Genomic DNA, 27,052 nt, shown 5'->3' on the forward strand with positions numbered 1-27,052 from the left:
GTGGATCTGGATATGTAACCTGCCTGTAGGTTACTTACTCTTTACTTACACTATAATGTAGGGTATTATTAAGCTGTCTATTAGCCTCCATTATATAATCCATTCTATCCTATATAACCAAAGCCACCCCCCTTGTCTGCATTGTTCATTTATCCATTTTATTACATGTATTTAATTTCACATTTTAAATTTTTTTTACAGCAGTTCCTTTCTGATTCCTGCCGTATAATTGTATTATGTATTGTGGTATAAGCCAATTTGTTCCTCATTGTGTTTGACCTCTGAAGAAGGTCCTAACAGGCCATTCTTACCTTGACTTTACTGTGCCATCCTTTGTAGAACTAGTTATATTGTAATTTAATGTTACTGTTGAATTTTTCTTGTCTAATGACATTTTAAAATGTTGTGACCCACTCTGAGCCCTGCTGCGCAGGGCAGGGTGGGCTATAAGCCTGCTGTAATAAATAAAAGGCTGTATTTAATCATATATTGTTATAGCAACCAATTTGTGTTTATCTTTTAAATTATTGTTGGTGATATTGACAACATGTGCGGTTAGCTTCTTTGAGCTAGTATGTCAGAAAAGCTGGGTTAAAATAACGTGTAAATGAGAATTCTGTTTTATTTGAATCCATCCTGACCTATTGTAAAAATTTTCAAGCTGTGAGAGGAAGTAATAGTGATGATGGTTATAGTCTTCTGAAACTAACAACAATTTTATTCTTCTCAGCCTGTGAAACTAGCAGTTGTATGCAGAGATGGGCAGTTGCACTTATTTGAGCAAGTTTTGAATGGGTAAGTTGGTGTACTTAAACACCCTGATTGCAAGTTACGAGGGGAGTAGGAAGGCAGATTTCATTTGCAGCAGAGTACCTAAAGCACTGGATACTCTTATACTCCATTTTTTTTCCTCTGTATTGTAGAAGTACTTCAATTATGGCTGAAGCAGATGACTGTGAAATTAGGATCTTTGAGGTCAAGCTTGGCTTACAGATTCACACTTTAGGCAGTTTAACTTGCCTTAGCTAACCTGTGAAATGGCAAACATTCTTCTGATCTCAGCACACGATACGTGCAGTTTTCAGTCAACTCTTGCTGTCGTCTAGTTGCCCTCTTAGGCAGGTTAACGACAAGGAAAATAACTGTAACAAACCACTCAAATTTACACTTCTATACACTTTTAATCTCTATTTATGCAATACATTGTTACAACATATTCTAGTGGTACAGTACCTGTAGTACAAACCAAGCCAACAGTATTTATTTCCCAGCTTCTACTTGATGTGGTGTAAGTCATTCTTTCAATATTAATTGGAGCAAAACCTAAGGAACTTTACTACACTTACAGAATGTAAGAGACAGTAAATCACAGGAACAACGCCCACATCAATAGTGGAACTGTTAGTAAGAACCTATTTTTTCCCAAAGGGAGATTGCATGAACTGAACATACTATCCTTTATTGCATTGCTAACTTGTGAGTGAATATAGTACAGTATAAGAGTTAGCTTGGTTTGTACTGCAGGCACAGTACCACTAGAATGTGTTGTAGCAATTTATTGCATAAATAGAGACTAAACGTTTATATAAGTGTAGGTTTGAGTGGTTTGTTACACAGTTATTTTCCTTGTGGTTTTCATTTTCTACTGTGTACCATCTCGTTGGTTGTACCCTTAGGCAGGTTGTCATGTCAAAAGTGTGCCATCTGAGGCAGTGTGGCTGGTTGGGCGAAAGCTCAACAAAGTGTTTCTTGGTTGGATCCTGCAAGGCAGCTCTTTTATATTCTTAAACTACTGAGTTCAATGTATGACATTGACATGACTAATTCCATTTGTGGCAGTCACAACTGCAGAATTGGCACAGATTAACTGCACAATAGCTGCCACATGCAAAGAAGTTGTGAGGATAAGTTCTGTTATGAAGAGGTTTGCAAGCTATGCAGGAAAATAAATAACTTTACAGTTGTTCATCAGGCTCCTTGCCTTGCAGGTACTGCAAAAAGCCCTTGACATCAAGCCGTACTATCCAGATAGCAACACCTGGAGAGGGTATCGATTCCACACCAAAGCCAGTTCCTATTCTGGCAGCTGCATTTTGTTCAGACAAGCAGTCCTTAATACTTGTGTATGGAAATTCTTTACAACCTGTCATTGAGAGAGTGGTACGTGCAATCTTTTTGCAACTTTGTTCTTTATGCTGATGTGGCTGCTATTGTACACAATTTCATATCAGTCATTCTTGCTCTGTTACAGGAAACCTTGATCTCTGTGTTATCTGCTTCAAAATAAAAGTGTAACATTTCATAAAGACCCTTGTTTTTGTAGATCGATTCTAATTTAAACTTGTAGGTTTCATTTATGTATATATTGCAAAATGTTAAAATATCTTTCTACACAATTTCTTAAATCTTCTTTTTTTCCCTGTTGTAGACCCTAAATACTCTAGAATCTCACACATGCTTAGTGAGGGATGTTCAGAAGACCCTGGCACTTAAAACAGAAATGGCTATAACAAAGGTAAACTTCAAGATTATTTTTAACTGGACCTCTCTGCTTTTCTTTTAATTCAGATTCTGGTTATTTTAATGGTACCATGTAAAACTGCGGTCCCCAATGTGATGCCCGTGGGCGCCATGGCACCCACCAATATCTCTCCTGGTGCCCACCAAGTGTTTTTAGAAAGGGGGTGGGGCGAGGTAGGGCAAGGTTTCATATTGGCCACTGGAGGTTTCAGTGGCTGTGCAGATTTTTAAAGATGTTGCTTTTGCGGCAGCTGCTACCACAGCACAAGAATCTTCACGGTGTGACTGAAGGTAAGCTGTGGCAGCCATTTTGTGGCCGCACCCACAATGCTGTGTCAAAACTGCAAAGTGCCCACAGGCTCAAAAAGATTGGCAACCCCAATCGATAATGATAAATTGCTGATAATATTCTGGGGTGTCTTGTCTAAGACATACAGATGTTGTCTCATGGTCATCAGTGAATCCAAATTATGGGTTACATCCCATCACTCCAATTAAAGATAGTGGGATACAATCCATTATCTCTAGTTTGCAAACTCTAGTTCTACTGTGTGCGTGTTTAAATGCTTGGATAATGTGGATGCATGGAGATAAATATCACAATTGCCTTAATTCCTGTTCCTTTAGTCTTGTTCTCTTGGTTTTGCCTCACTTGTATATTTGCATATATAGACAGTTGTAGCCTTCAATTCAAAAGAGGTACAGGATTTTTGATAAGCTAACTTCACAAGAACTGGAAAACTGAAGGTAATGTTGGGCTTGCTGTGATGACTTCCATCTTGGTTTCGCTTTTCACTGAATTCCTTTGAGGACTTCCTCTTGGCTGTCTGAGCATGCTTAACAAATGGAAGGAAGGTCACGTGTCTCATATAGGCATGTCTCTTTGTTCTAGGACCCTTTGTAATTAGGATCAAACAAAATCCACCCAAAGGCTAGATTGTAAGTAGGAGAGTTTCTTTAAAGCATATAGTGAACAATAAAGAGAGCTGCTTTATTAATCAGAGCGAAGTACTGTGTAAATTTGCAAGTTCTGACCTAGTCATGTATGTAGTGTTATACCTGTGATCCCTTTCTCCCAATATTATGTCACTAGTGTAATCTTGAGGACTTTAGGGAAAACCCATAGGTTTGCATACTGTGCAAATGATGTGTCCTGAATCTGCATAGATCATCAGGCATGGTGTGGAAGGTATTCTTCCATGCATTGTTTTCATATGATTTCTGTAAAGAATTTATTAATGTTATTTTTAGCCTGCCTTTCTCACTGAGATTCAAGGCGGATTACACAGTGTTAAGTCAAAACACTCAGCAGGATGGGACATCAAATAAAGTAGTAAAAATTAGATTGCAGAAATCTGAAATGACTGAAAACAAAGCATAAGTATTACTATGATGCATTCTACAAAGCAGAAACTACATAGTGGAATCATACGTACAGCAACAGTCAGTACATGCTATATGCATTAGTAGAGTCTATAGTCCCTATCCCTTTACCAAAGCATTTTTCTGAACCATCTTGTTTCAGAACAGTCCTGTTACCTGTGTTAAAAAAGCCCTGCGGAATAATTAATTTTTCATAGTTTGCATAATTCTAGGAGGGGAAGGGCTTCCTGAGCTCACCAGGAAGACCATTCCGTAGGGTGGGATGCACAACAGAATGCATTTGTAGGGGAAGTTGTTGATTTTGCACATTTGCAGGGTGGCACTTGCAGAAGGCCCTGCTTAGATGAGTGAAGCCGTCATGGTGAAGCATGGGGAAGACGCTGATATGCAGATATGAGGGACCAAGGCCATGAAGGGAGCAGAGGTCCATCAGTGGCTATTAGCCACAAGGTATAGATGGGACACTATTTCTGGGAGCAGTAATGCTTTGTATTCTTGGTGCTTGGGTGGCAACAGTGGGAGGGCTTCTGGAGTTCTAGCCCTGCTGGTGGACCTCCTGGTGGCACCTGGGTTTTGGCCACTGTGTGACACAAGAGTGTTGGACCGGATGGGCCATTGGCCTGATCCAGTACTTCTGTTATGTTCTTAAGGGCTTTGTGAAAGTTAGTACCTTGAATTGTGCCCAGTAACCGTGGGCAGCCAGTGGAGTAACTGCAGAATGGGAATAATATGTGTGTTCTGCCTAGCTCCTGATAATAATCATGCTGCAATCTTCTGCACCAGCTGGAGTCTCCAAGTTGACTTTGAAGGGAGACCTATGTAGAGTGCATTAATTTACAGTAGTCTAGTCTTGATGTTGCTGTGCTGTGGGTCGAGGTGGCCAGATTGGCTGAGTTAATATAGGGGGATAACTTCTGGGCTAAAGTTGGAAGAAAGCATTTTTTTTGCACCTGCATTAACATAACATAACTGTAGTTATGTTGGATCAGGCATAACTCCTAGACTTTTCATAGAGTCAGCAAGGGTCAGCTGAACCCCATTGAAGGTGGGAAGCTCAATGTTCTTCAAGATGTCTAGCTTCCCAACCAACACTCTGCCTTGTCAGGATTTAATTTCAATTTGTTCACGCATAGCCATTTAACTGCAGCAGACAGCCACTGATTCAGGACCTCTACCACATCACCAAGAGATTTGTCATCAGCATATTGATGACAGCCAACCCTAGACGACTAATGATTTGCTCTAAGGGCTGTACATAGAGATTGAAAAGCATGAGGGACAGGATTGCGCCCTGTGGAACTCCAAAGGCTAGATCCCACCCTGATGACAACTAATATCCAGTGGCAATCCTTTGAGCGAAGAATGATTTAAATTGGTTCAGTGCAGATCCCCTGATACCTACTTTTGTCTACATACCTTCAATAAGATGGCATGGTTACTGTATCAGAGGCTACATATAAATCTACTAGGAGAAGCAAAGAGGCATGGCCTTTGTCTACATATAGATGAAAGCTATTAACTAAAGCTGCTAACGCTGTCTCTGTCATATAAGCCCAAACTTGAAACTGGACTGCAAATGTTGCAGAGCTGATAAGTTATCCAAGAAGACCTGGAGTTGGTCTGTTGTTGCTTTCTCAATCACTTTGGCTAGAAATGGGATGGTTTTGAACCAGCTGATACAACAGTGCCAGAGAAGTAACATGCCTTTGCTGCTGTTACTGCTGTTTCATAGGCTTTTCAGTGGGCTCTATAACACAGTCTGTCAGATTCAGGACAGGTTTTTTGCCAGCATCATTCTAGTCACTCAGCTCCCTGGTAAACCATGGGCTGGGTTCCATCCCAGGGTGGGAGTGATCATTTGTAGGGTATAATTTGTTCACCAAAATACCTCACTCAGATTCATGTTACATCATCTGAAATGTGCACAATGTTTTATTTAAACATATCAATGATAGGTATATTACAAGAAATGCAAATACAGATAAATAGTTCACTGAAATTGGCTAGCAAGGTGAGAATGATAAGGTACCAAAATGTATTTTTATAGGGAGGAGGAGTTAGGTTTACAGTGAAGGGGGAAAAAACCTCAGACTGTTTTTAGGAATGTTTTTGTTGATAATTATTGTATGAATATGTCAGACTTCGTTGTCTATATAGTTAGTTGTTTGAATCATGTAAGATATTTGATCGAGTGAGTGTATGAGAATTGTTCCTAAAATCTCCCCCATGGTATCTCCCTAATTAAAGATTTAAAACATTGTTTGACCCTCAAGGTTAAAGATGTAGCACGTAGTTTGGTTACTATCTTGTTTTTTTGTTAAGGTCTCATGGCAGAGTAGAATAAACAGGAGGAAGACCATATGGGTTTTGATACAGTTCTTATGAGTTCAAATGCAAAAAGCATATAGGAAGGAAGAGAGGTCTTATTAACGAATGTGTACTGAAAGGAGCAAGCAGTCTATCTAGCCTTAACGTCCTGATTTAATAAAGAATTAGCAAAACCCTGTACTGAGAGACAGGACTGACGAGCTTACATCTCTCTTACCAACAACTTTTGGCATCCTAGGGAGATCTGGTGTACAACTCTACAGTAATTAGTACATTATGTGTGTCAGGCATGTTGCAACTTCACTGGAGCAGCTAAGGACTTGTATGTCAAACAGCCGCTAAAAAGCCAATTTTATTTTTTCAATCAAGCATTTATGCACTTTCTTTTTCCAGTCAAGGACTCTAGGTAGTCTATAAATGTTTGAAAGAATAAATTAGCTTTTAGCTATAACATTGACTACCTTTGTGGATAGATATTAGTTCATTAACACCATCACCAAGGGATCTCAGTTCCTTTGTACAATGGTCTTCAGTTTCCTAGGGCAGTGATCTAACCAAGTCAACTAGTTTGCTTTTCCGTCTTTGTTTGGAAAATATTTTAATCTTAGCAAGATGGTCATATATTTAACGGTGTTGGTATCTTTCTTGCAGTTTTGCTTCCATGGAGAACAGCTAATTTATTTCCATTATTCATTTTCCTACCAGCTCTTGTATTTTATTTGTGGGGTTCTAGCCATGTGCCACCTCAGTTTCTGCCCTGCAAGATGAGTGAATTTGTAGGAATTAAGGGAATTTTTTTAAAAAAACAACCTGCATGGTTGAACTTGCCAGTGGATCACTAGCTTGCTTTTATTTATTTTGCATAATAGTAAATATCACTTTTTCATTGCACTCCTCCTCCGAGTTCAGCTTGGCATACATGGTTCTCCCATCCATTTTATCCTTCTAGCAGTTTTAGGTAGGAATAGGCTAAGAGAGAGTGACTGGCAAAGGTTGCCCAGTGGAGTTCTGGCACATCTGGGATTTGACCTGGCATCTTTCAGATCCTAGTCCATCACTCTACCTGCTGCAGAACACTGTGTCTCTTCTAAATAAAGTTTCATCCCACTATAAAGCATTAACTGAGCTCCGGGATCAATATTTAAAAGTTATAATGGAGTCCAAAGATGTCCCCTAGGTTCCCCAAAGAACTGACCAGAGCCTGTTACAAAGGATACCAGTGTTCATTTTACATGTCTTATAACTTGGGCCCAGAGCTCAAACTGCAACCATTCCAGAAGCCATTTTTCCAGACCTCCTGCTGTTTCTTCCTCCCAGACTCCACCAGGAAACAAATAACCCTCTAGTTAACATTAACTCTTCACTAGTTACATAAACCTTGTGTGTGTTCTTTCTGTGTATTCTCCAAGGAAACACAGGTTTCAGTGTTCTTGTCTACATCCTGAGATAGACTAGTTATTGCAAAAACTTGGAAGGCAATCAAACTGGAATGTGCATTCACATGAAGGTACCTTTTTCTATTTAGGTGAAGACTCCCATAGTCAACTCAGAAGCCAAAATGCTAATACCTGGAATTCCTGGGCATAGTGCAGCTATCAGATCTTCATCTTGTGGAAAGAAAGTTGAAAATAAGAGGAAGCCGGGTGGCAAAGAGGTAAATCAGTGTTTGCTTTTGTGTAGTAATGTAGCCCATTTTACATCCTTGGTCATCTGTTACTCTGTGCAATGGGAAGTAGACTTGCTTTAGACCACTGGTAAACAACCTTTTTCAACTGAGTTTCTAAAAATCTGAATTGTCTGTCTGTGAAGAATTAAGCATGCTGTCAAAAACAGTGGGCATGAGGAAGAGACAAGGTTTGTACTTTGGAGCAAGCTAAGCTCTGACTGCATTGCCATCATCTCAGGGATTCACCTTCAGTGCCTTGGGCAGAGCACCCATGCATCATGCTCAACAAAATAGCCTGGTGGCCGCTATTTGGCACATGGCCTGGGGATTGCCTGCCCCTGATTTAGATTTTTCGTTTAGCCTAAAATAGTTTTTTGGGTAAACCTGGTGCTGCTTAATGAGATGACAGATGGTTGGCAAGATTTCCCAAAACAAAGCCTAGTACCACTACTAACCTTCCTCTGGTATGGTGCCATGAAGGAATATTTATTTATTATTTATTTATTTATTTTTGAGATTTCTATGCCGCCCTACCCAATGGCTCAGGGCGGCTAACAACAAGTTTAAAAATTAAGTGCAATAAAACACTATTACACATATAGTAAAATCTGGTGCTACAAAAGCCTACATAGAAATACACAAAACACAGCAACCCACATTTAACAACTGGTATTCTTAAAAGCGAGAGCGCCAGGGGCAGTATTTCACAGCACATATGAGTAACATTCACTCCTATCTCACGTTGGGGGGTGATGAGGTATAATAGTCCTGAATCCACCATATACCCCCACCAAAAATGTGTACAGAGAATTTTATTATTCGTGTATGCTTCAGAGCACTACTGTTTTAAAATTTTCTTGGGTAGACATTCCAATTTCGGGACATTTTTCTTGTAGCTGCCATTTACCAAGATGGTGAATATGGTTATTGCAATGTTTAAAATTCATGTAGGATGCTCATCTTGGTGTCAAAATATATATTATTGAGGTCGATAAGGCCAAACACACTATTATGTTAGTTATAGAGACAGCCATTTTTCCTGTAGCGGCAGATTTTTTTTTCCCCGCATTCTTGTAGGAATCTCATATTGGTGTCAAACCATATGTTTTGGAGCAATAAAACAAAATATACTATTCCTTCTGTTGCGAAAACAAAATAAAGTATTCTTTAAGGTTTGTAATATTTGGGGGGAAGGATAAATCAGAACCTGTTATTTTTTATGTTTGTAGTATTGACACAAAATGTAGCAGGAGAATTGTTAAGGTGACAACTCCTAAAAGTACAGAAAATTATTTATTCTGGGGCCTTAATCAGTAATTTATTTATTCTGGTGCGTAATATCAGTAAACAAAATATTAGAGTGCTTGTTTGATATTTGTCATGCATATATGTTGGTTAAACTCTAATTCTTAAAGGTTACCACTTCAGAAAACGAGATTTTGGAGCTCTTGTCTTTGTGTATTATGCTTAACTACCTCATCGGGTCAGAAATGAAGGAAATTCCTCCTCACCTGGAGTATGGTGCAGTTCCATGAAATAGAGGGGGTGTTTCAGTCTTAAACGAGAAGGCTTTTAGAAGCTGAATTGAGAGAAGTCTATAGCAGAAGCAAACCAATTCAGTGTATCCACCCAGTTACAGCTTAGTGATATAAAGAAGTGATTCTCTGTGTCAGTGCACTGCATCAAAAAGTACTTTAAAAGCTGATTATGTGAGGACATCGCCCTTTATGTTCGGTACCTCTTAATAAATAATGGTTATTTTCTCCCCCCGTATAGGAGAGCATTGAAGACCGCCTTGGTGCAATGGATATTGATGTGATGAAAATAAAATCGTCATCGGGAGGCCTTCCACAGACTGACAATTTTGCAGTGCTCTTACTTCAGGGTTTGGAAAGCAATGATCTTGAGATCTTAAATGTAAGACTCTTTTGGGAGATGGGCATGAACAAGCCTAATGAGGAGGAACTTGGGAGGCAGGCATGTGGGGCTGTACATGAATGTATCCGGTACGCAGCAAAGCAGCTTGCTGAGAACTGACCCATATATATTACTTAAAGAGAACTTTCTGACCAGTTCTGCACTGACATTTTTGTCACTCATTTTCCCCTGTTGCTTTGGGTTTCCCCCCACATGTGTTTTGCTCCCTCTGGGACTACTAAAGAGAGCAAAACACTTTGGGGGGGGGGAACCGTGAAGCAATAGAAACAAACGAGTGACAAAAATGTCAGTGAGGAATTGGTCTTAGTTTGAATTCTTAACAGAAATGAAAAACATAAACAGTTCACACGCAAATGTGAAAATTAGTAGTTAAATTTTGCATGGGCCTCTTCACAGTAATGTGGTTACAAAACCTGTATGCAGCTAGTAACCAGAAGTGAAATATTTTTCACAGTGCTAGTCTGAGTGAGAGTGTGTGAGAGAGTGACACACACACTTATTAAGTTTCAAGGCTTAGTAGAGATTTGAATTTGGGACTAGTCAGCTGAAGTGCGACAGTCTACATATATCTAATAGCGAAGGTGCCACCTGCGTGCAGATATCTAAATCCGCACAGCGGGGGCACCTGGGGGGCAGGGAGATTTTCCTGCACATCTGGGGCGATCCCCACATGTGCAGAAAAATCTAAAAACTGTAAAAAAAACTATAGGGGGAATACTGAAATCCCCCAAAAAGTAAAAGAGCGTCCCCTGCGCATGCAGAGGGAACGCTCTTGGAACGGGGGTGGGGGGAGAAGGCTTGGCCCGACCGGCAAGACTTTGCCGCCGCCACTGTCGCCAGTGGGGGAGGAGGGAGAAAGTTTAACGGGCCGACGAGGCCTCGCCACCGGGGGGGAGGGAAGGAAAAATTTTGGCAGACCGGGAAGGGGGAAAGCTTGGCGGGCCGGCAAAGCTCGCCGACCTGGGGGAGGAGAAAGCTTGGCGAGCCAGCAAGGGGGAAAGTTCGGCAGGCTGGCGAAGCGCTGCTGCTGTCGGATCAGGGAAGTTCGGCAGGCCAGCCAGCAAGGCGGCACCGACGCTGCTGCTAGGGGAGGGGAAAGCTTGGCGGGCCAAGGTCAGGCCTCGCCGTGGGTGCCGGGGACGGGAGAAGGCTCACCTGCGGCTGCTTACCGTGGGGCGTCCCCCCCCCCCCCCACGAGTATCGTGGGTCCCCCTTCTTCTTCAGTGTATATTTTAAGTACCCACTATGTTATATTGGGTCTCTGTGTTTTCCTTGTATAATGCTATGTACTTTGGGTGTCAAGCTTAACCTGTTAAGTTTCTTTGCCGATTCTTTTTCTTCAACAGAAGGTGCTTCAAATCAAGAAGGAAGTGGCAATAAAGAAAACTGTAGCCAGAATACCGGTACATGCTGTCATTCCACTATTGCATGAGGTAAGCTCTCAGGTAGCTACTGTAATACCAAAATCCAGATACAAGTTACAGTATTAATGAGAACTGTTTCTTTGGTTTAAATGAACTAGGTAGCTTTCTGCTATCACAGCCTTTTCCGTGTTAAGATGAAGGTTAATGAAATATTTGTTGTACCACAGGGCAGCCATATCTTGTCATGAGAAAACTGATGTGAACCCCCCCCCCCATGTATTTTGTTGACTGACTAAATTGATGTTGGTTTTAACTCAAATTTTTGTTGTGATCTTAATGATTGTTTATAAAATTGTAATGGAAATTAGAGTTTTTACTGTTATTGCATTATAACTCTGATGTTGTTGGTATTTTGGTGTTAATTGCTAAGGCTGTGAGTTGATGTAATAAAGCTTAGGACTGATAGATGTGACACCAAGATTAAGTTTGTATATTCTTGGCATCAGTATATCTAACTCTCAGCATGGCCCTATCTATGGGTACTTAAATCCAGAGACTGGAGCCATGAACAGGCAGGACGTGTCTTTCTGTAAATCTGAGAAAAAGCCCCCTGGTTTGCAAAATAATCTGAAACATTTAAAAAATATGTATTGGAGGGTTAATGCCCCTCAAAATAGTAGATGCAACGGCACTAGCTTTAACAAATGAATTTCCTCAGTGGCCATTGCTAGGCAACCACAACAGCATTGCCAGCCTACTAGCCTTGGTTTCTGTCAGTACAAGGCTGGGGGGAGGGCCCTTTTCATGGATGTTTTGACTTTTGAAGGAGGACTCATTGAGGCCAGGCCTGACAACCACTACCTGAGTAAGGACTTGCTGCCAAGCAACTTGCATGACTCAGCCAGGCGTGGCTTCTTGTCACTGTTCAGCAGAAAGGAGCCACTCCATGATAGCCAGTGTGGTCATGTGGTCAGAGTTTCAGATTAGTGTCTGGGAGACCCAGCTTTGAATCCCCATTCTGCTGTTGAAGCTCACTGGGTGACTATGGGCCAGTCAAACACTCTCAGCCTAACCTACCCCATTGTGGTGAAAGGTGGGATATAAATTAATAAACAAATACTAACTATAGCTGAAGGGGGGAGGGCAGGTAAAAGGTAGGTCAGTGAGTGGGTGAGAAGGAAGCAGGAAATGGATACTACCAGATAGGAAAGCGAAATAGCTTGGGAGAGGGATATAGGGGGAAATGAGATCCTCCCACAAGTCCTTGCATATTCCCTTCTTGCAGATTTCTTTTAGTCACTGGCTAAAGTATAGTAACCAGCAGTAACGAGCAGGAATCCTAGTTCATAAAAAATTGTTTTGAAACGAGGTTTTGAATGCTCAACAATTTATGTATGTGAGTGTTGTTGGAGAAAACTGATTGTATCAGTCTGATAACGTCTCAGTGCTCTTTCTCTTTCTTTCCTCCCCCTCCCAGCTGACAAAAAGATTGCAAGGTCACCCATACTGGTAAGTGAAAATGCCCTGAATCTGAAATAGCTCACATTTAAAAAGGAAGACTTTTCTTCTGTTGCTGTACACTGTAATAAACAGTGCTGCTACGATACAGCTTTAGACGCTTCTAAGGTTGTTTATTTTAGGTATGAGTAGTTCTGCTTGAATGTGATGATGGTGATAATGTGTAGTATCATAGGACCTGTATGGAGAAAAGACCCATGGAATGAGGGCTGTAATAAGGCGGGGAATTGGCAGAGATTGAGTGGAAAAGCTGGCTGGATCCAACCCCAACTGTGTTATCTTGTTACCTGCTGTATTATCCTGTATTGTAGACTGGGGCAGAGTGGCTAAGTGGTGGTCTTTAGATCTTTAAGGCAGACCAGTAGCTATCTTGTCTATAAGTTCCTCCAACTTCAAGTGAAGAACTTTGCCATAACTTGGAGCTCTCCTAGTTGACCATTGCAAAAAGACCCCCGGAGAGAACCAAGGCCAGTCAAAGGAGACAGTACTGGGCTAGGTGCATCAGTGATCACTCTGTATGAAGCAGCTTGTGGAAGAAGCAAGATGTGGGAGTTGTTCTGTCACCTTTTTTTTTACTGATTTGAATACCACTGCCTTGCAGATCACAAATGGTGTGTAGTGAATACCACTGGCTTAAGATGGTTATTTCATTTATATATCCTTAGGTTTATCATCTTTAGGTATTAAGTATTTTAATCTTTTAGTAACCCTCTGTTTCCCTTTATTGTATTTTTCCAGTGCCTCACAAATGGTCCGATGGTTAAAGTCCGTTTTAACTACCCATGCATCTTACCTTTCAACAGTAAGTATGCTGATCGCTGATGACCAGATCTGTTAAAAAAGTTTTACTTGATCCTTAAATCTTCAAACTAAATTATTTGCTAAGTGGGTGTCTTTTTGAGATACTGTATGCATGCATGCATATTTATTTATTTATTTATTTTTCATATTTATACCCCGCCCTCCCCAGTGGGCTCAGGGCGGCTTACAGGGGCAAGGAGACCTTGCCATAATAAAAACATCGTATACATAATAGCTTAAAAACAATACAATACAGCTTAAAACATACTAAACATACTAAAATTAGAACAATGGTGCTCAATATCTCCCCTATACACATATTTGATGTGTACTGGTTCTCAGTATGACCTGTAGGCTGAATATTGACTCTCTCCACCCATGTGATGCTTTTGCTTCTAATGGCTGAATATTTGATAAATTGATTTTTTGGCTTCAGGGGTTCATATTCTGTATATCTGACTGTTTGCTGGGTTGGGAAGATTTATGCAGTAGTACTGTGGAATTTTTTGCATGAACAATTGTCTCACAACTTGAGTTAGTTTCCCAAGGCCAACCGCATGATAAGGTGAAAGAGGAAAAACAGGGAAGATGAAGTAGAATGCAGCAAACTCTGCTACCAAATTGTCATGAATGTTTGAGTATCCATGATGCACATTAACTATAATTGAGTGGTTCTGATCAGCAGCCATGCAAGCTTTACCTCAACTTATTTTTAGAAGCTAAGAATGTCATGCAGCACTGATTGGGGGGGAGGGCGGCATGGTTTGCAGTAGAACATACTTTAAAATGAGCATCACAGGGGGGGGGGGGGACGTGAGGTCACACCTAGGGGGGGGGAGACTTGAGCAGACCGGAGTAGCACCACTTGTATATATTGGCTGTCACTAAAGGGTACAATGAAAAGGGAAGTGAGGAAAGTTGTGAGCTTGAAAGAGGTTTCATGCATGCAGTAATAATGTATTAAGGTCTGAAAATTCTTCCCAGTTTTACTTCAGGTATACCCCACATGTTCCCACTGGGCAACTAAAGTGGCTTGTAAAACTCTTCCCTCCATTTTATCCTCATAGCAACAATCCTCTGATGTAAGTTAGGCTGCGAGTGTGAGTGGCCTAAGCGCCCCTGGCAAGCTTCCATGGCAAAGTGGGGATTCAGACCCGGGTCTCCCAGATCCTAGCCAGACACACTTCTAACACACACTTGTTCTTGTTCAGAGACCAAGCAAGTTAGGTGACTGATGTGACCATTCTTTCCCCTCTAGTTGCCCAATCTGGTCCCCCAGCTGGGAATGCTGTATCAGTTGATGGAGAGCAGAGTGAAGACCTTGCAGAAGCTCTCTCGTTTACATGGGAAACTCTATCTTCTTATCACCCAGGTTTGTTGATGCTGGTAGTATGGTAGGCTATAGGAAGGATACATCTAGTGATATATGTTCACAGTGAGACACGCTATCAAAGTTGGGGAAGTGTCAGTAGTTTGTCAGGTGTGCTAGAATTAAGAGTGTGATGTAATAAGGGCAAAAGAAAAGAAAGAAACAAATCTGCCTTTTATCAAATGGATTTTCCAGACGAGTCAAACTTAAGACAATTGCTATTTAAAACTGTTATTCCTGAAGTTCTTCGCTTTTGCTTCAAAGTATGAAAATATGATTTCAGTTGTGGAGCATGTCACCCTTGATTGAGCGTAGCCTCTAGTTCATAAAGAAGCAATTTCAGTCTGTGTCTTCATGCAGTCTCTCATCAATTCAGTATTTATCTCCAACTGAACCCATGAAGCTGCCTTATACTGAATCAGATCCTTGGTCCATCAAAGTCAGTGTTATCTACTTGGACTGGCAGTGGTTCTCCAAGGTCTCGGGCAAAGGGTTTTCACATCACCTCCTACCTGATATTTTTGGCTGGAGATGCTGGGGGTTGAACCTGGGACCTTCTGCTTGCAAAGCAGGTGGTCTGCCACTGAGCTACAGCCCCTCCCTTCTTCTATGTAGTATTTCAAGAATAGATCAGTGAGGCTGCTGATTTCCAGTGTACTAAAATGAATTTGCCTGATCTCAGATTTGAAGTGAAATATCTAAGCTACCAGTAATAGGAGTTCATAGACCGCACCAAGCAACATTACAGTTACAGCTATTAGAACTTCGGAACACTTTAATTATGCTTCTGTATCAGTTAAGATGATTGACCCTTAGTAAAGACTATTTGGAATCTACTAGGGACAAAAACAATTAAAACATTTGCATCTATAGTACTTACTGTTAGAGAATGTGATTTGTAGCAGCTGGTTGATTTTTGTTGATGCTTTTGGTCATCCCAATATTATTAGAGGGTTTGCATTCTATTTGTGATACCTATTACAGTGCAACACCTGGAAGTTCAGTGCAGTTGCTTTCATCATGCTGAAACAATCATTTCTAGGGGTTTTTTATGGGGAGGTGACTGTAGGTTGTTCATACTTAAGAAGCAAAGATAGTAGTTTACAGGATGAGCAGCCACTTTTGTTCATCTGCGAGCTTGTGCAAGTTTGAGCATCAGGGAATTTTGTTTCCCCTGTGTTAATTTTTTTTTCTTGAGCATGGGTATTATGTTCTCTCCAGGGAATAATACTGTGGTTTTAATAGCATCATGCCTCTGAACGCTATTTCTGAAATAGTCCTGTGGCACATTAAAGATGAGCAGTTTTACCATGACACTGGTTTGGATCCCAACAAAATTGGCCATTTCCACCAATTCGCCTTTCCTTTGCAGACCCCTGCCATGTAGTAGTGAAGTACTGAAAATGTCTGTAAACGTATGGCTCTGTTGGACCAATAACTGATGGGACAAAAGGGGGGGGGGGGGCTGAACCTAGAAACCTGGGATCCAGAACCTGAAAAGGTTAGTCAAATAGAAAAGAGGGCCAACAATAACATCTTAATATATATATATAGTATATAAAAAGATACATGTATTTATTAACTAAGAATTTTTAAAAAATATATAAGGGCCCAATCACACCTCATGGAAAAATACCAGAATTGAACATACAAGGGCTAATGGACTTGACCTATAACTGATATGTTATTCCAAGAGAAATGTTATATATGATTTTAGTTGCTCTTCTATGTGATACTCAGTGAGAGGGAGTACCCGTTGTTCTTCAGTGTCCTTTGTCCTCCGTAAACAACTTCAGGCACATAAATGGGCTGTGGTGGGAGGCAGGTGGTGGGAGAGCTCATTTCAGATGATGAAAAAGGTAGCCTGGATCACACTTAGATGTTTTCAGGGACCAGACCCTGTTTCATCAAAGGCACAAAGTGGCAGGCTTACACAAGTACTCAGAGAAAAAACGTTTAAACAGTACGGCTTTTTATGTCAAATTAGGCCTGCTGAATTTAGCAACTTTTCTCTGTACTTGAAGGGTTTCCATTATGGTGGGGTGGCGCCCATATTGTCTGTATATGTGTTAATGTAAACAAACGTTTCTTATCTGAGAATAATGCTTCATGATGAAGTGGGCTCTGGTCCATAAAAGCTGACACCATGCTACATTGCTTAGTCTTTAAGATGCCACAAGACTTCTCATTTTTCATAGCCACCTACTAATATTACTGCCCAGCTGTAATTTGTTTCTGAAAGGGTACCCTTGCTATAACTGTCTGGTATTACTCGATTGCATAATATACTCTTCTTAATGGAGGGCAAACCTTACACTTTGATTTTGTTGTATACTTAGCAGAGTAATAAGCAACACAGCACACGTATAATTAGCTTTTCAGAAAAGTTTACTAGAAAACGGGGAAGGGTTACATGGAGTTAAAGGTAACAAGTCCTGACTAGCTTCCTAGTTCTATAAAACTCATGTCTGTGGGAACAAAGGGAGAGAAAGTTTACCCCAAAGCCCCCACCTTTTGTGTATGTGACAAACATGTAGCATCCTCAATATATTGATCAGCCAATAGACGCTCCCAAACATACTTCATTAGGAATAACACCTCCTTTTCTCTGGCAGGAAATACATGCCTAACACCTAATTGATTCTAAGCTAACTAGCTAAGAATAAGTATATATAAACAAACCGATTAACTTTTTCATGACTGAAAGGATTTGCACTTTCTGGTTTTAAAAACTTTCCATTTCAAAAGGACAGATTTTGGTCTTTATTAGACTGTGAAAGCTCAACTGTTGCAAGATCTTCATCCTGCTATTTTCTGTACTACTCCATACTTCTATACTACTGAAAATGAAGGAAGCGTGCTTTCTAATAGTGGTGCTTTCTAATACAGCGGTTCATATGTAGCTATAAAATGCAGCTATGATTAAAATACGAAAAGTCACACACTGAATTCCTTGTACTTGCTATGAAGAAAAACGAGCATCCCACATATTTGGTAGAGTAGCGTATTTAGAAAACATAACCATAGCTCATGCTGATGACCACAAATCCTTTTACAGGTTGCTGCATTAGAACAGGCTCAGGACAAAACCGATGTTAACCAGACAGCAAAGCTTGTGTATGAAGAAGGTAAGGAAGTGAATTCAGTGGAGTTGCTTTGGGAATAATCAGGAGACTTCAGTGTGTTTCGTTCCTGGCCTTCTGATTCAGATGGAGAGTTGTGCATGTGCTGCTGCAGTCTTATCAACTGTGAAATTGAGGCCTTGTCTACACATACAGAGGAATGAGATTGTAGAATTCCGAGATGATAAAATGGGCTGTCCTACATTAAATGGCAGGTCATGTTTTAATGCTCTCCATTGTAAAATCCCCCCCCCAAAAAAAAGTCATGGGGGGGGAATGAGTTTCTGGCCTAGCCCTTTGCATGCTCTAGTAGTTTCCCACTTACTGGGAATCATTACTGTAGGAGAATTTTGAAAGCATAGGCCTTCCTCTGCAGTCTAAAGCAGTACACTTCATTCTACAATATCGGCATTCTGGCACCTCATTTGTTGCATGTGTAGTATGCCTGAGTATATGGAGAAAGGTGCGCTGACTTGTTGGGTCCCAACTAAACATTTAAGTGGGTTTTCTTGTTACATATATGTTACACTATCAAAGCCTTAATTAAATAACAAGCCCATGGAGCCTACTTGTTACAGAGGATTTCCACGGATGAAAGGCAGAGTGATTTTTACCAATTCTCCGCTCCGGTTGCAGACTTCCAACTCTTCTCTTATGCTGTCCTGGGGATTCTGGGGCCGCAGCGCGAGGGGGAAGGTGGGGAAGTTGCACTCAGTAGACAGAAATCTCTTCCGTGCATGGAGATTACCGGTGGCACCAAACCTTTGACTGGTTTTCAAGATGTTCATTAAGGGGACTGGGAGCAGACAGCCTTGCAGGGAATAGCATGGGGCTTTGCTTTTATGCTAATATTGAAATTGGCACGGTAGTTCTTTCACTAAATGGTTTGGGGACTAGTGTTAGAATGTGAGCTCTGATTGTCTCCTACCAACTAAAGTACTTCAGATTCACCTTAACATTCACATTTAACAGTAGCTTAAGTAACACAGCCCTTGTTGCAGCTATTTGAAGACCTATTTGAATTGTGTTCTCTGCTCACAGAATCATCAGAAGAAGGATCAGATGATGAGATGGCTGCCGAAAAAGATTCAGATGTAAGTAAGAGTCCATTTCCCTTCCCTTCCTATCTGTTGCCTGATCCCTTGGAATCAGATGCTTGAAAAGGTGTACTGATCACATGTTCACTGCAGGAGGACTGGGATGAAGATGACGAGGGAGAGGAACAATCAGACAATGAGCAAGAAATGGCTGTAGAAAAAGAAATCAATGGAGAATCAGATTTGGACCCAGAAAATGAAAGCGAAGAAGAATAACATGTACTTTTAAAAGACACCAAACCTATTAGAAAGGGCTGGCCACCAAAACTTTGAATGAACCGCTATACTGAAAACCGTGTGCATCACACAAGGACTCAGTATCTGGTTGACAGATGCGAGAGGGCATATTGGGACACTCTTGCTAGCCCAGAATGTGTGACCATGCCAGCCTTCACTGCTCCACCCCAAACTTTGTGGGATCACAATGAAACACCTCTGCAAATTTTCCCACTTACTTGGAGATTTCATTTTGCATCTCGGATGGAATATCTTGCCAAGGCCCACTGGACGGTAATCTTCTTGCAGCTCTTGTTCTGTCAGTTCCTAATCCTGAAGGATTGAAGACCACTCTTATCTTAAATGCCTTTAGTTAGTACTTGCCGGTTAGATTCTCGCTACCCTTTTTGGGAAGAAAAATATTTTTGTAAAATATGCTGTTGAATTTATTGATAGTTCGCCACCCTGCCCACTTCCATGCCTTGGCAATGATGTGATGCCATCCCAGTTGAAAACAACCTTTACTTTAAAAAACCAAACTGACTTTTTATATACGTGTGTGTGTAAATTGGTCATTTTTTTCTTATACTTTTTAAAAAATCCTGTTGGACTCATTGGTGGTTCCTAACTTGTTTTAACTGAGCTTGTAAATAAGTTTAGTGTTGACCCAGAGAGAGTTCATCTTCATAAGGGTGAGGATTTAAAAAGAGAATAATGAAAGGGAGGGCAGATGATTGTGAATATGTAACACAAAGCCTATACATTTATTATGAATTTTTAATCTTGGGGGCAGAAATGAGGTTGCTGTTTATTCAGTTAAGCTGAATGACTATAAACAGTTTTTAAGAACAAGATTAGGTAACAGTTTTGAGCCATTCACCAATATGTACAGTTATATTTGTCTATAATTGGAGCTGTTGCAACCAAATACTGCCCTCTTTGTAAAGTCAATAAATATGCTTCTCCTTTATGAAGGGCTACTCCTGTCATGTGTGGGTGAGTGTTTGCAGGTGGCGTTTTGTACAGACAACAGGTCATTCATTTGCATTCCTGGAGAACAAAACAAAGAGCTGAGCAGTTACCAGCTTTGAGGAAGATGCCGGCATCTTCTCAGAGCTGCCGAGTCACATCTCTGACACTGTTGCTTTTGAGTGTCCTAAAACTTGCTATTGTCCATTGTTTCTGCAAATCTAATTTGGATAATTTTCCTATTTGCCCTCAGTATTTTCAAGCACGTCCCCCCATTTTAGCTATAAACTGGGCAAGCCAGCGCGGTGAGAGAGATGAGGAATGCATTTGAGTTGTTCTTTGAACCTTGGGTGAAACTAGAAATGACTCGACCTTCCAGTGTAGTGTGGTGGTTAGAAAGTTGGACTAGGATCAGGGTCAAATTCTTACTCTGCCATAGGAACTCCCTGGGTGGCCTTGAGCCAGTCAATCCCATCCACAGCAACCTGCCTCATAAGGTGGCTGCGAAGGTAAAAATGAAGGAAAGGAGAATGGAGCTGTAAGCCTCTTTGGCTGAGCAAGTAAAGCCGTGTGAAGAATCCTAGGTGGTACACAGTTAAGTTCAGAACACCCTGCTCACCTTCGGAGGCTCTAGCTGCACAGACATTGGCACACTGGGATAGGGCCTGCATATATGAACCTTACCTGCTCACTCGTGTCATCCTGGGAGGCCCTGCTTCAGTTGCTCCTGCCCTCTGAGACTAGATGGGTGGCAACCTGAGAAAGGGCCTTCTCCATCATGGCACCAAAACTTTGGCACTCCCTCCCCAGGGAGAGTTGAGTGTGTCCCTCCACCGGTGTCTTTCACCAGCAGGTGAAGACTTTTTTGTCGTCCCCCCCCCCCATATAATGGCTATTAGTCATCTTCTAGTGTTGTTTACATATTTTTACTTCAATTTAACTGTGTTTTAATGGTCTAGAAGTTTTAATGTTTTTTTTTTAAGTTCACTACCTTGTGGACCCTGATTGGGTGGAAAGGTGGCATATGTTTTAAATAAATAAATAATGGAAGCTGCCTTGTTGCCATGACATGTTTTGTAGCCCTTAAGTTGCTTACGCAGAACTTGACCATGTAACACTGAATACAGCTACCATCAAATCCGACTGTGGATACAAATTGTTGAAAGGCAGCTGTGGTGGCTTAGCAAATTCTGTGTGTGTGTTATTTAATGCACATAAGATGCTGAGTCTTCTAAAACAACATAATGTGAAAATTATTTTTCTGTTTCCCCATTTATGACACAACTTTCATACTGCTATTACTTCTGTGGTATGCAGAGCTTTTATGATTTTCTTTTTGACTGAGTTTTCAAAAAATCAGGACTTGGTGCCTTCACTCTGGTAGAAACTCTGCTTTCCATCATGATTCCTTTGGCAGTTCCTTTCTATCCTGGTTTATGGGATCTGATATTCTTAGATTGTTTCAAGGAACCATATGCTTTTTTGTTACCCAGGTGATGGATGTGCTTAGATTTCCAGACTGCCAAATATTCTAGAATTACATGCCTTTGTGTGTTCATATACTTGTACATGCAGTTCATAATGGCTGAGTGTAGCTCAGCTTGACTGCATTCATATGACCCAATCTCTCTCTATAATAATTCTCTGTTGGTGGTGGCACGTTGCTGAACATTTCACACGCTCCCAAATCAATATGCTACGTGATGTGTCACTCAGAAGCTGTCCCTATCCACTGGCTGCATTGCCTGAGTCCCACCTCCAACATTCTAAACAGTTTGCTGTTCCTCTACTCCCATAGCCAGTCGGAACACAGCGGTCCTTTGCATATGTGGCCTCATTGGCCTTTGCCTCTAACATTCTAAACAGTTTGCTGTTGCTGTTGGGAGTCAATGAACGTGTCCTGAGGTAAAATTGCCAGTCTCCCCGTGGGGTCTGGAGATCACCCAGAAATCACTGTGTTCCCCAGCCACAGCAAATCTTTTCCCCTACAGAAAATTTCCCAGCTATTACAACTGATCTTCAGATGACCAAGATCAGTTCTCCTGGAGACAATGGCTGCTTTGGGCAGTGGACTCTGTGGCATTATACCCTGCTGAGGTCCCTCCCCACCCCAAACCCTGCCCTCCACCCCTCAAATCTACAGGTATTTCCCAACCCAGAGTTGGCAACCGTGTAATTGGCCATGGAACCGCTTTCCAGACCTTTGGAACCAAAAAAACACGGCACAGGAGGAGGTGCTTTTCTACCTTAGCTGTGACTGCATAGCCCCAAATTAACATAAGCCAACCTCCAGGCGGCACTTGGAGATCTCCAGCTATTAAAACTGATGTCCAGAAGACCAAGATCAGTTCTTCTGGAGATAATGGCTGCTTTGGGCAGTGTATTCTATGGCATTATACCCTGCTGAGGTCCCTCCCCACCCAAAACCCTGCCCTCCCCTGGCTCTACCTCTCAGATCTACAGGTATTTCCCAACCCAGAGTTGGCAACCATGTAATTATCTCTGGAACCACTTTCCAGACTCTTGGAACCCAGAAAACATGGCACAGGAGGAGGTGCTTTTCTACCTTAGCTGCCACTGCATAACACCCCCTCCCCCCAAAAAAATAAGTCGGAGGTGGAGGGAACCATACCTGTTACTATGAGGCTGTCCTCCCATACTACCCACTTGGGGCAGCAAAATGACTTGAGACAGCCCTGCCTTATAGCTAAGCAGAAGGAAAGAAACAAGGCTTGCCTCCCTCTATTTTCCCCTTCCTTCTGCCGCCCCGCCAGCCACAGCTGGGACACTCACCTGGAGCTTCCTTCTAGATTCCGTTGTATTTCTTCCCACAACAGGCATCACTCCTAGTTCTGTTATAAGTTGCAGCTGTCAGATGTGAAAGAAACAAATAACTTATGTCTGAACTTATATCACATGATTCACAAAGGCATAAGCAGTTACTTGACTGAGAAATTCAGTACAACTTTCCATTTTAAATATGTTTAAAAATACCTTCCACGTGGCTGATGCAGTTTCTCTTCCACCATTACAGTATGCTTTTTAAAGGAACAGTTTTTTTCATGAGTTTACTTGTCATTCAGCAATGTAATTTGTGACTTGGATATTTTCTAGCAGTAAGAGTCCAGTAGCACCTTAAAGACTAAGAACATTTGTCGTAGGGTTTGGGCTTTCGTAAGTCACTGCTCACTTCTTCAGGTATCTGCAGAAGTGTGTAGTGACTCACGAAAGCTCATGCCCTGCACAAATTTTCTTCGTCTTTAAGGTGCTACTGGACTTTCTACTGCTACAGACAGACTAACATGGCTACCCATCTTGATCGATCTCCATGGATATTTTCTATTGGGTGAAGTATTCAACTCAAATGAACCGACAGGAGCCTTTAAGATGTACTTTGAACATACTCCCTGCCCTCCAGACCTGGGTGTAAGATTATCTCTCATCACTGGCTTAGCCAATGCCCAACCACCTTTGCTGCAGCTGGCCTTTAGGACAAAAAAAACTCTCATAATTCTCTGCCTGCACCTGATGCAGTGGGCTTTGGCTCTTGAAATGTAGTGTTACAGTAATTCTGTTGGTCTTCAAGGTGGGACAAGTGCGTGATTTTATTGCCCTTAACTTCTGAGAACTCTCACTGTTTGAATGTATGCTTTCTACATTTACCCCAAGCAGGTCTTGCAATACCAGAATTTAGTGGGCAAGCTTACAGTATTTTAGATATAAATACCTCACCTGGCCGTAAGTTGTCAAGAGTTATGCTACATAGAGAATTCTTGGTGATTTCAGGTGTGTACCTGTGGTTCCAAACTGGTTTAATTTTTACAACAGATCTGCAAAATCTGTGGGAAAAGCCAACAGATTGTGCTGTCAGTCGGTTTAGCAAGTTAAGTGAGACATAATCATCAGCATCTAGGTCTGAAGATTTATTCTTCATTGGAGGCTTGGGAAGGAAGTGACAGGTTTACCTATACAACATTTAAAAAAGGAAGTGTATTCATTTCAACCTCGCCTTACACTCCCTGGATGCGTCATAACTAAGGGTGTGCTATCCCCACCCCACCGTTTTTTTTGGGTAAGGTCTATTTTCACCCCCCCAGTTAGAAATTTCTGAAAAATCACAGATCCCAATACCAGCAAAGTATGTATATCCAGGATTTTTCAGAAATCCCGAATTTTGGGGTGTCAGATTCGAGATGAAAAAAACGGGGGGAGAAATACAAACCCAAGAGCAGCAAAGTCATGAAACGCAGCTGAGCAGTCGGATCACATTGTTCCCACCTCTCAGCTGTTTCACCACCCCCTATATTCTGCAGTCCCTTTAAACCAGCCTGGTTTAAAGAGACTGCTAAGGATATCGGGGGAAACAGCTGAGGGGGTGGAGCAGTCTCCCCGTCTCTGCTGTTTTTCCCAAGGGACTGCAGAAGAAGCAGGGGAAAACAGCTGAGATGGGGGGAGCAGTCTCCCTGTTTTGGTGTGTGTTTTGTCCTCTCCGACACTTTTGAAGGGATGCTGTTTAGTTTGAGAATTTTATTGGTTGATTGGGTTTTAAATCCTATATTATGTTTTTAATTATACTAAACTATTTGATGTTTTTATGAGCAAGTTTCTTGCCTTGTAAGCCGCCCTGAGCCCTGCGGGGGAGGGCGGGGTATAAATTTAACAAATAAATAAATAAATATTCTCACCTGTTTTCCCTGGGCTTCCAAATTCCCAGAAGTATCCAGTATTTGGGGGGGGGGGATTATCTTCTGGTTTCCTAAAAAAATCCCAGATACTTTTGGGATGCCAAAATATATTTAAAAAATACTAAGGTATTTTTGGGGTATATTTTCTGCTTGGGATGATCCTAATGCACACCTCGAGTCATAACACCATTAAACCCAGGTTCATATGGAACTTTATTTTTCAAAGTTTAAAAAAATCCCAACCCCGTTATCCTACACACCAGCTTAATCTTGGCTCTCAAAAGGCAGAAAAAACCAACAGTTTCCTGTGCTTTGGTACAATTCCAGTTGGCAAGTAATTCAAGAGCTAACACCTCTCAGGGTAAGGGGTTCCACTGCCCTAGCTATATGGGAACACCAGACTATAAACAGGAGGTAATTTCCCCCGTAAAAATATTTTGATCCTGGACTTCATTTCCGAACTTGCTGGTCTGGGTTTTCCCCAACTATGTGTGCTTATACTTGTAAAGATTTCAGTATGTATGTTCAGTGCTGAATTCAAGGGTCTCTGTATCAAAGCATCAGTCAAGCTGTTGGTGGTAGAAAAAGAACAGGTAAAGGTGCCTGATACCTTCTTAAAAATACATGCGGGGACACACCACTGGAACACATCAGTAGCTCTAGCTTCCTTTCTTACAGTGAGGGAAAAATAAGATAGATGGTGAAGCATTCAGCCTGAAGATGTATAAGGCTGCTGTTGATCAAAACTAGCATTTCCAATTGTGCCTGGAAAGAAGCTGAGAACCAGTGAAGAGCTTTTAATACTGGTGGGATGTTTCAGTTGTGGAATTTGAGTCTGTGGCCTAGCTGACTGTATTCTGAACCAGCTGACATGTGAAACACAGCCCAGAGTACAACCGTGTTTACCTAACTGGGCATTACCAAGCCATAGGTAATGGGCTAGTTTGTCTCCGTCCAAAAGAACTTGATCCAGGAACCTCGTGGTCCAAGGCTGGAATTTAACCTGGTACACTAATGCAGACTGTGTGTTCAGGCCCTGGAACCTCCTTCAGGCACAGAAGGCAATGACAGTGTGAGACCCACCAAGGCTGCTGCGTCCTCCAGGATGAAGCAGCCCAGGGCCAGAAGAGTGGCTTCTGCTCCTAAGGGGCACCTGCCCCTGACAGAACCCTCAGTGCCTTTTGCAGTCCCAACACCTTTGATGACCAGCAGTGATCTGATTTTTGAGGGGATTTCACAGGAGGTCCTCCTCAATGAGTGTTTCAGTCAGCGTGGTGCTCAGCTGGCATCTCCCCTATCCAACCAGTGACTGAGCCTGTTAGACCTTCTGGCTCTTGCCATGTGGCAAAAAAGCCCCCATAGCTACCTAAGGGGCATAGGTGCACTCGCTTGCTGAGGGAATTCTCAGCAGAGGAGCTTGTTAGGACTTCTAGCTCTCATCCCTTCACGAAAAAGCCCCCTCAAGCATCTAAGGAGTATGCCTGCTTGCTGAGTGAATCCTCAAGTCCTAGCTCGTCTGAAGCAGAGGCTCCAAGAGAGCAGAAATCTTGCAGAAGTGTAATCACAAGAGGTGTAAGATCCACCGCTCGGCAAGAATCCCGTTGCTGGGATCATGCTCCACATATCTCCGTGGTTGTGCCCTACGAGCAGTTTGGGATCATTGCATTGGGAAGGGGCTGGTCCATGGCCCTTTTCCTTGCAAATACCATGGAGGGCAACACAGGCTGTGACCAGGGACGTTACATTTTCCTCAGAAACTTGGAGAGGTGAAGTAAGGCACCACCGTCAAGCCTTCAGCTAGCTACCTAAGGGGCATAGGTGCACTCGCTGAGTGAATCCTCAGCGGAGGAGCCTGTTAGGACTTCTAGCTCTCATCCCTTCACAAAAAAGCCCCCTCAAGCATCTAAGGAGTATGCCTGCTTGCTGAGTGAATCCTCGAGTCCTAGCTCGTTTGAAGCAGAGGTTCCAAGAGAGCAGAAATCTTGCAGAAGTGTAATCACAAGAGGTGTAAGATCCACCGCTCGGCAAGAATCCCTAATTTTTCCTATGTTGAGCAGTCCTCAGGTCAGTTTTCCT

The 27,052-nt window shown here is 41.8% G+C and overlaps 1 protein-coding gene across 1 annotated transcript in view; it reads left to right on the forward strand.

The window, feature by feature from the left end:
* Window positions 1-20,291, forward strand: part of WDR43 (WD repeat domain 43) — a 42,137-nt gene extending 21,846 nt beyond the window's left edge. The window contains exons 7-18 of the mRNA XM_015427966.1: window positions 731-795; window positions 1,989-2,160; window positions 2,429-2,515; window positions 7,757-7,885; window positions 9,674-9,814; window positions 11,182-11,268; window positions 12,677-12,708; window positions 13,456-13,519; window positions 14,777-14,890; window positions 17,946-18,015; window positions 19,051-19,103; window positions 19,200-20,291. Of these exons, the coding sequence (XP_015283452.1) occupies window positions 731-795; window positions 1,989-2,160; window positions 2,429-2,515; window positions 7,757-7,885; window positions 9,674-9,814; window positions 11,182-11,268; window positions 12,677-12,708; window positions 13,456-13,519; window positions 14,777-14,890; window positions 17,946-18,015; window positions 19,051-19,103; window positions 19,200-19,322 (1,137 nt within the window). The 3' untranslated portion in view covers window positions 19,323-20,291. The remainder of the gene's footprint in view (window positions 1-730; window positions 796-1,988; window positions 2,161-2,428; window positions 2,516-7,756; window positions 7,886-9,673; window positions 9,815-11,181; window positions 11,269-12,676; window positions 12,709-13,455; window positions 13,520-14,776; window positions 14,891-17,945; window positions 18,016-19,050; window positions 19,104-19,199) is intronic.
* The last annotated feature ends 6,761 nt before the right edge of the window (window positions 20,292-27,052 follow it).

This window comes from Gekko japonicus, unplaced genomic scaffold, assembly GCF_001447785.1.
Source record: "Gekko japonicus isolate JY-2015 unplaced genomic scaffold, Gekko_japonicus_V1.1 scaffold934, whole genome shotgun sequence".
Lineage (NCBI taxonomy): Eukaryota > Metazoa > Chordata > Lepidosauria > Squamata > Gekkonidae > Gekko > Gekko japonicus.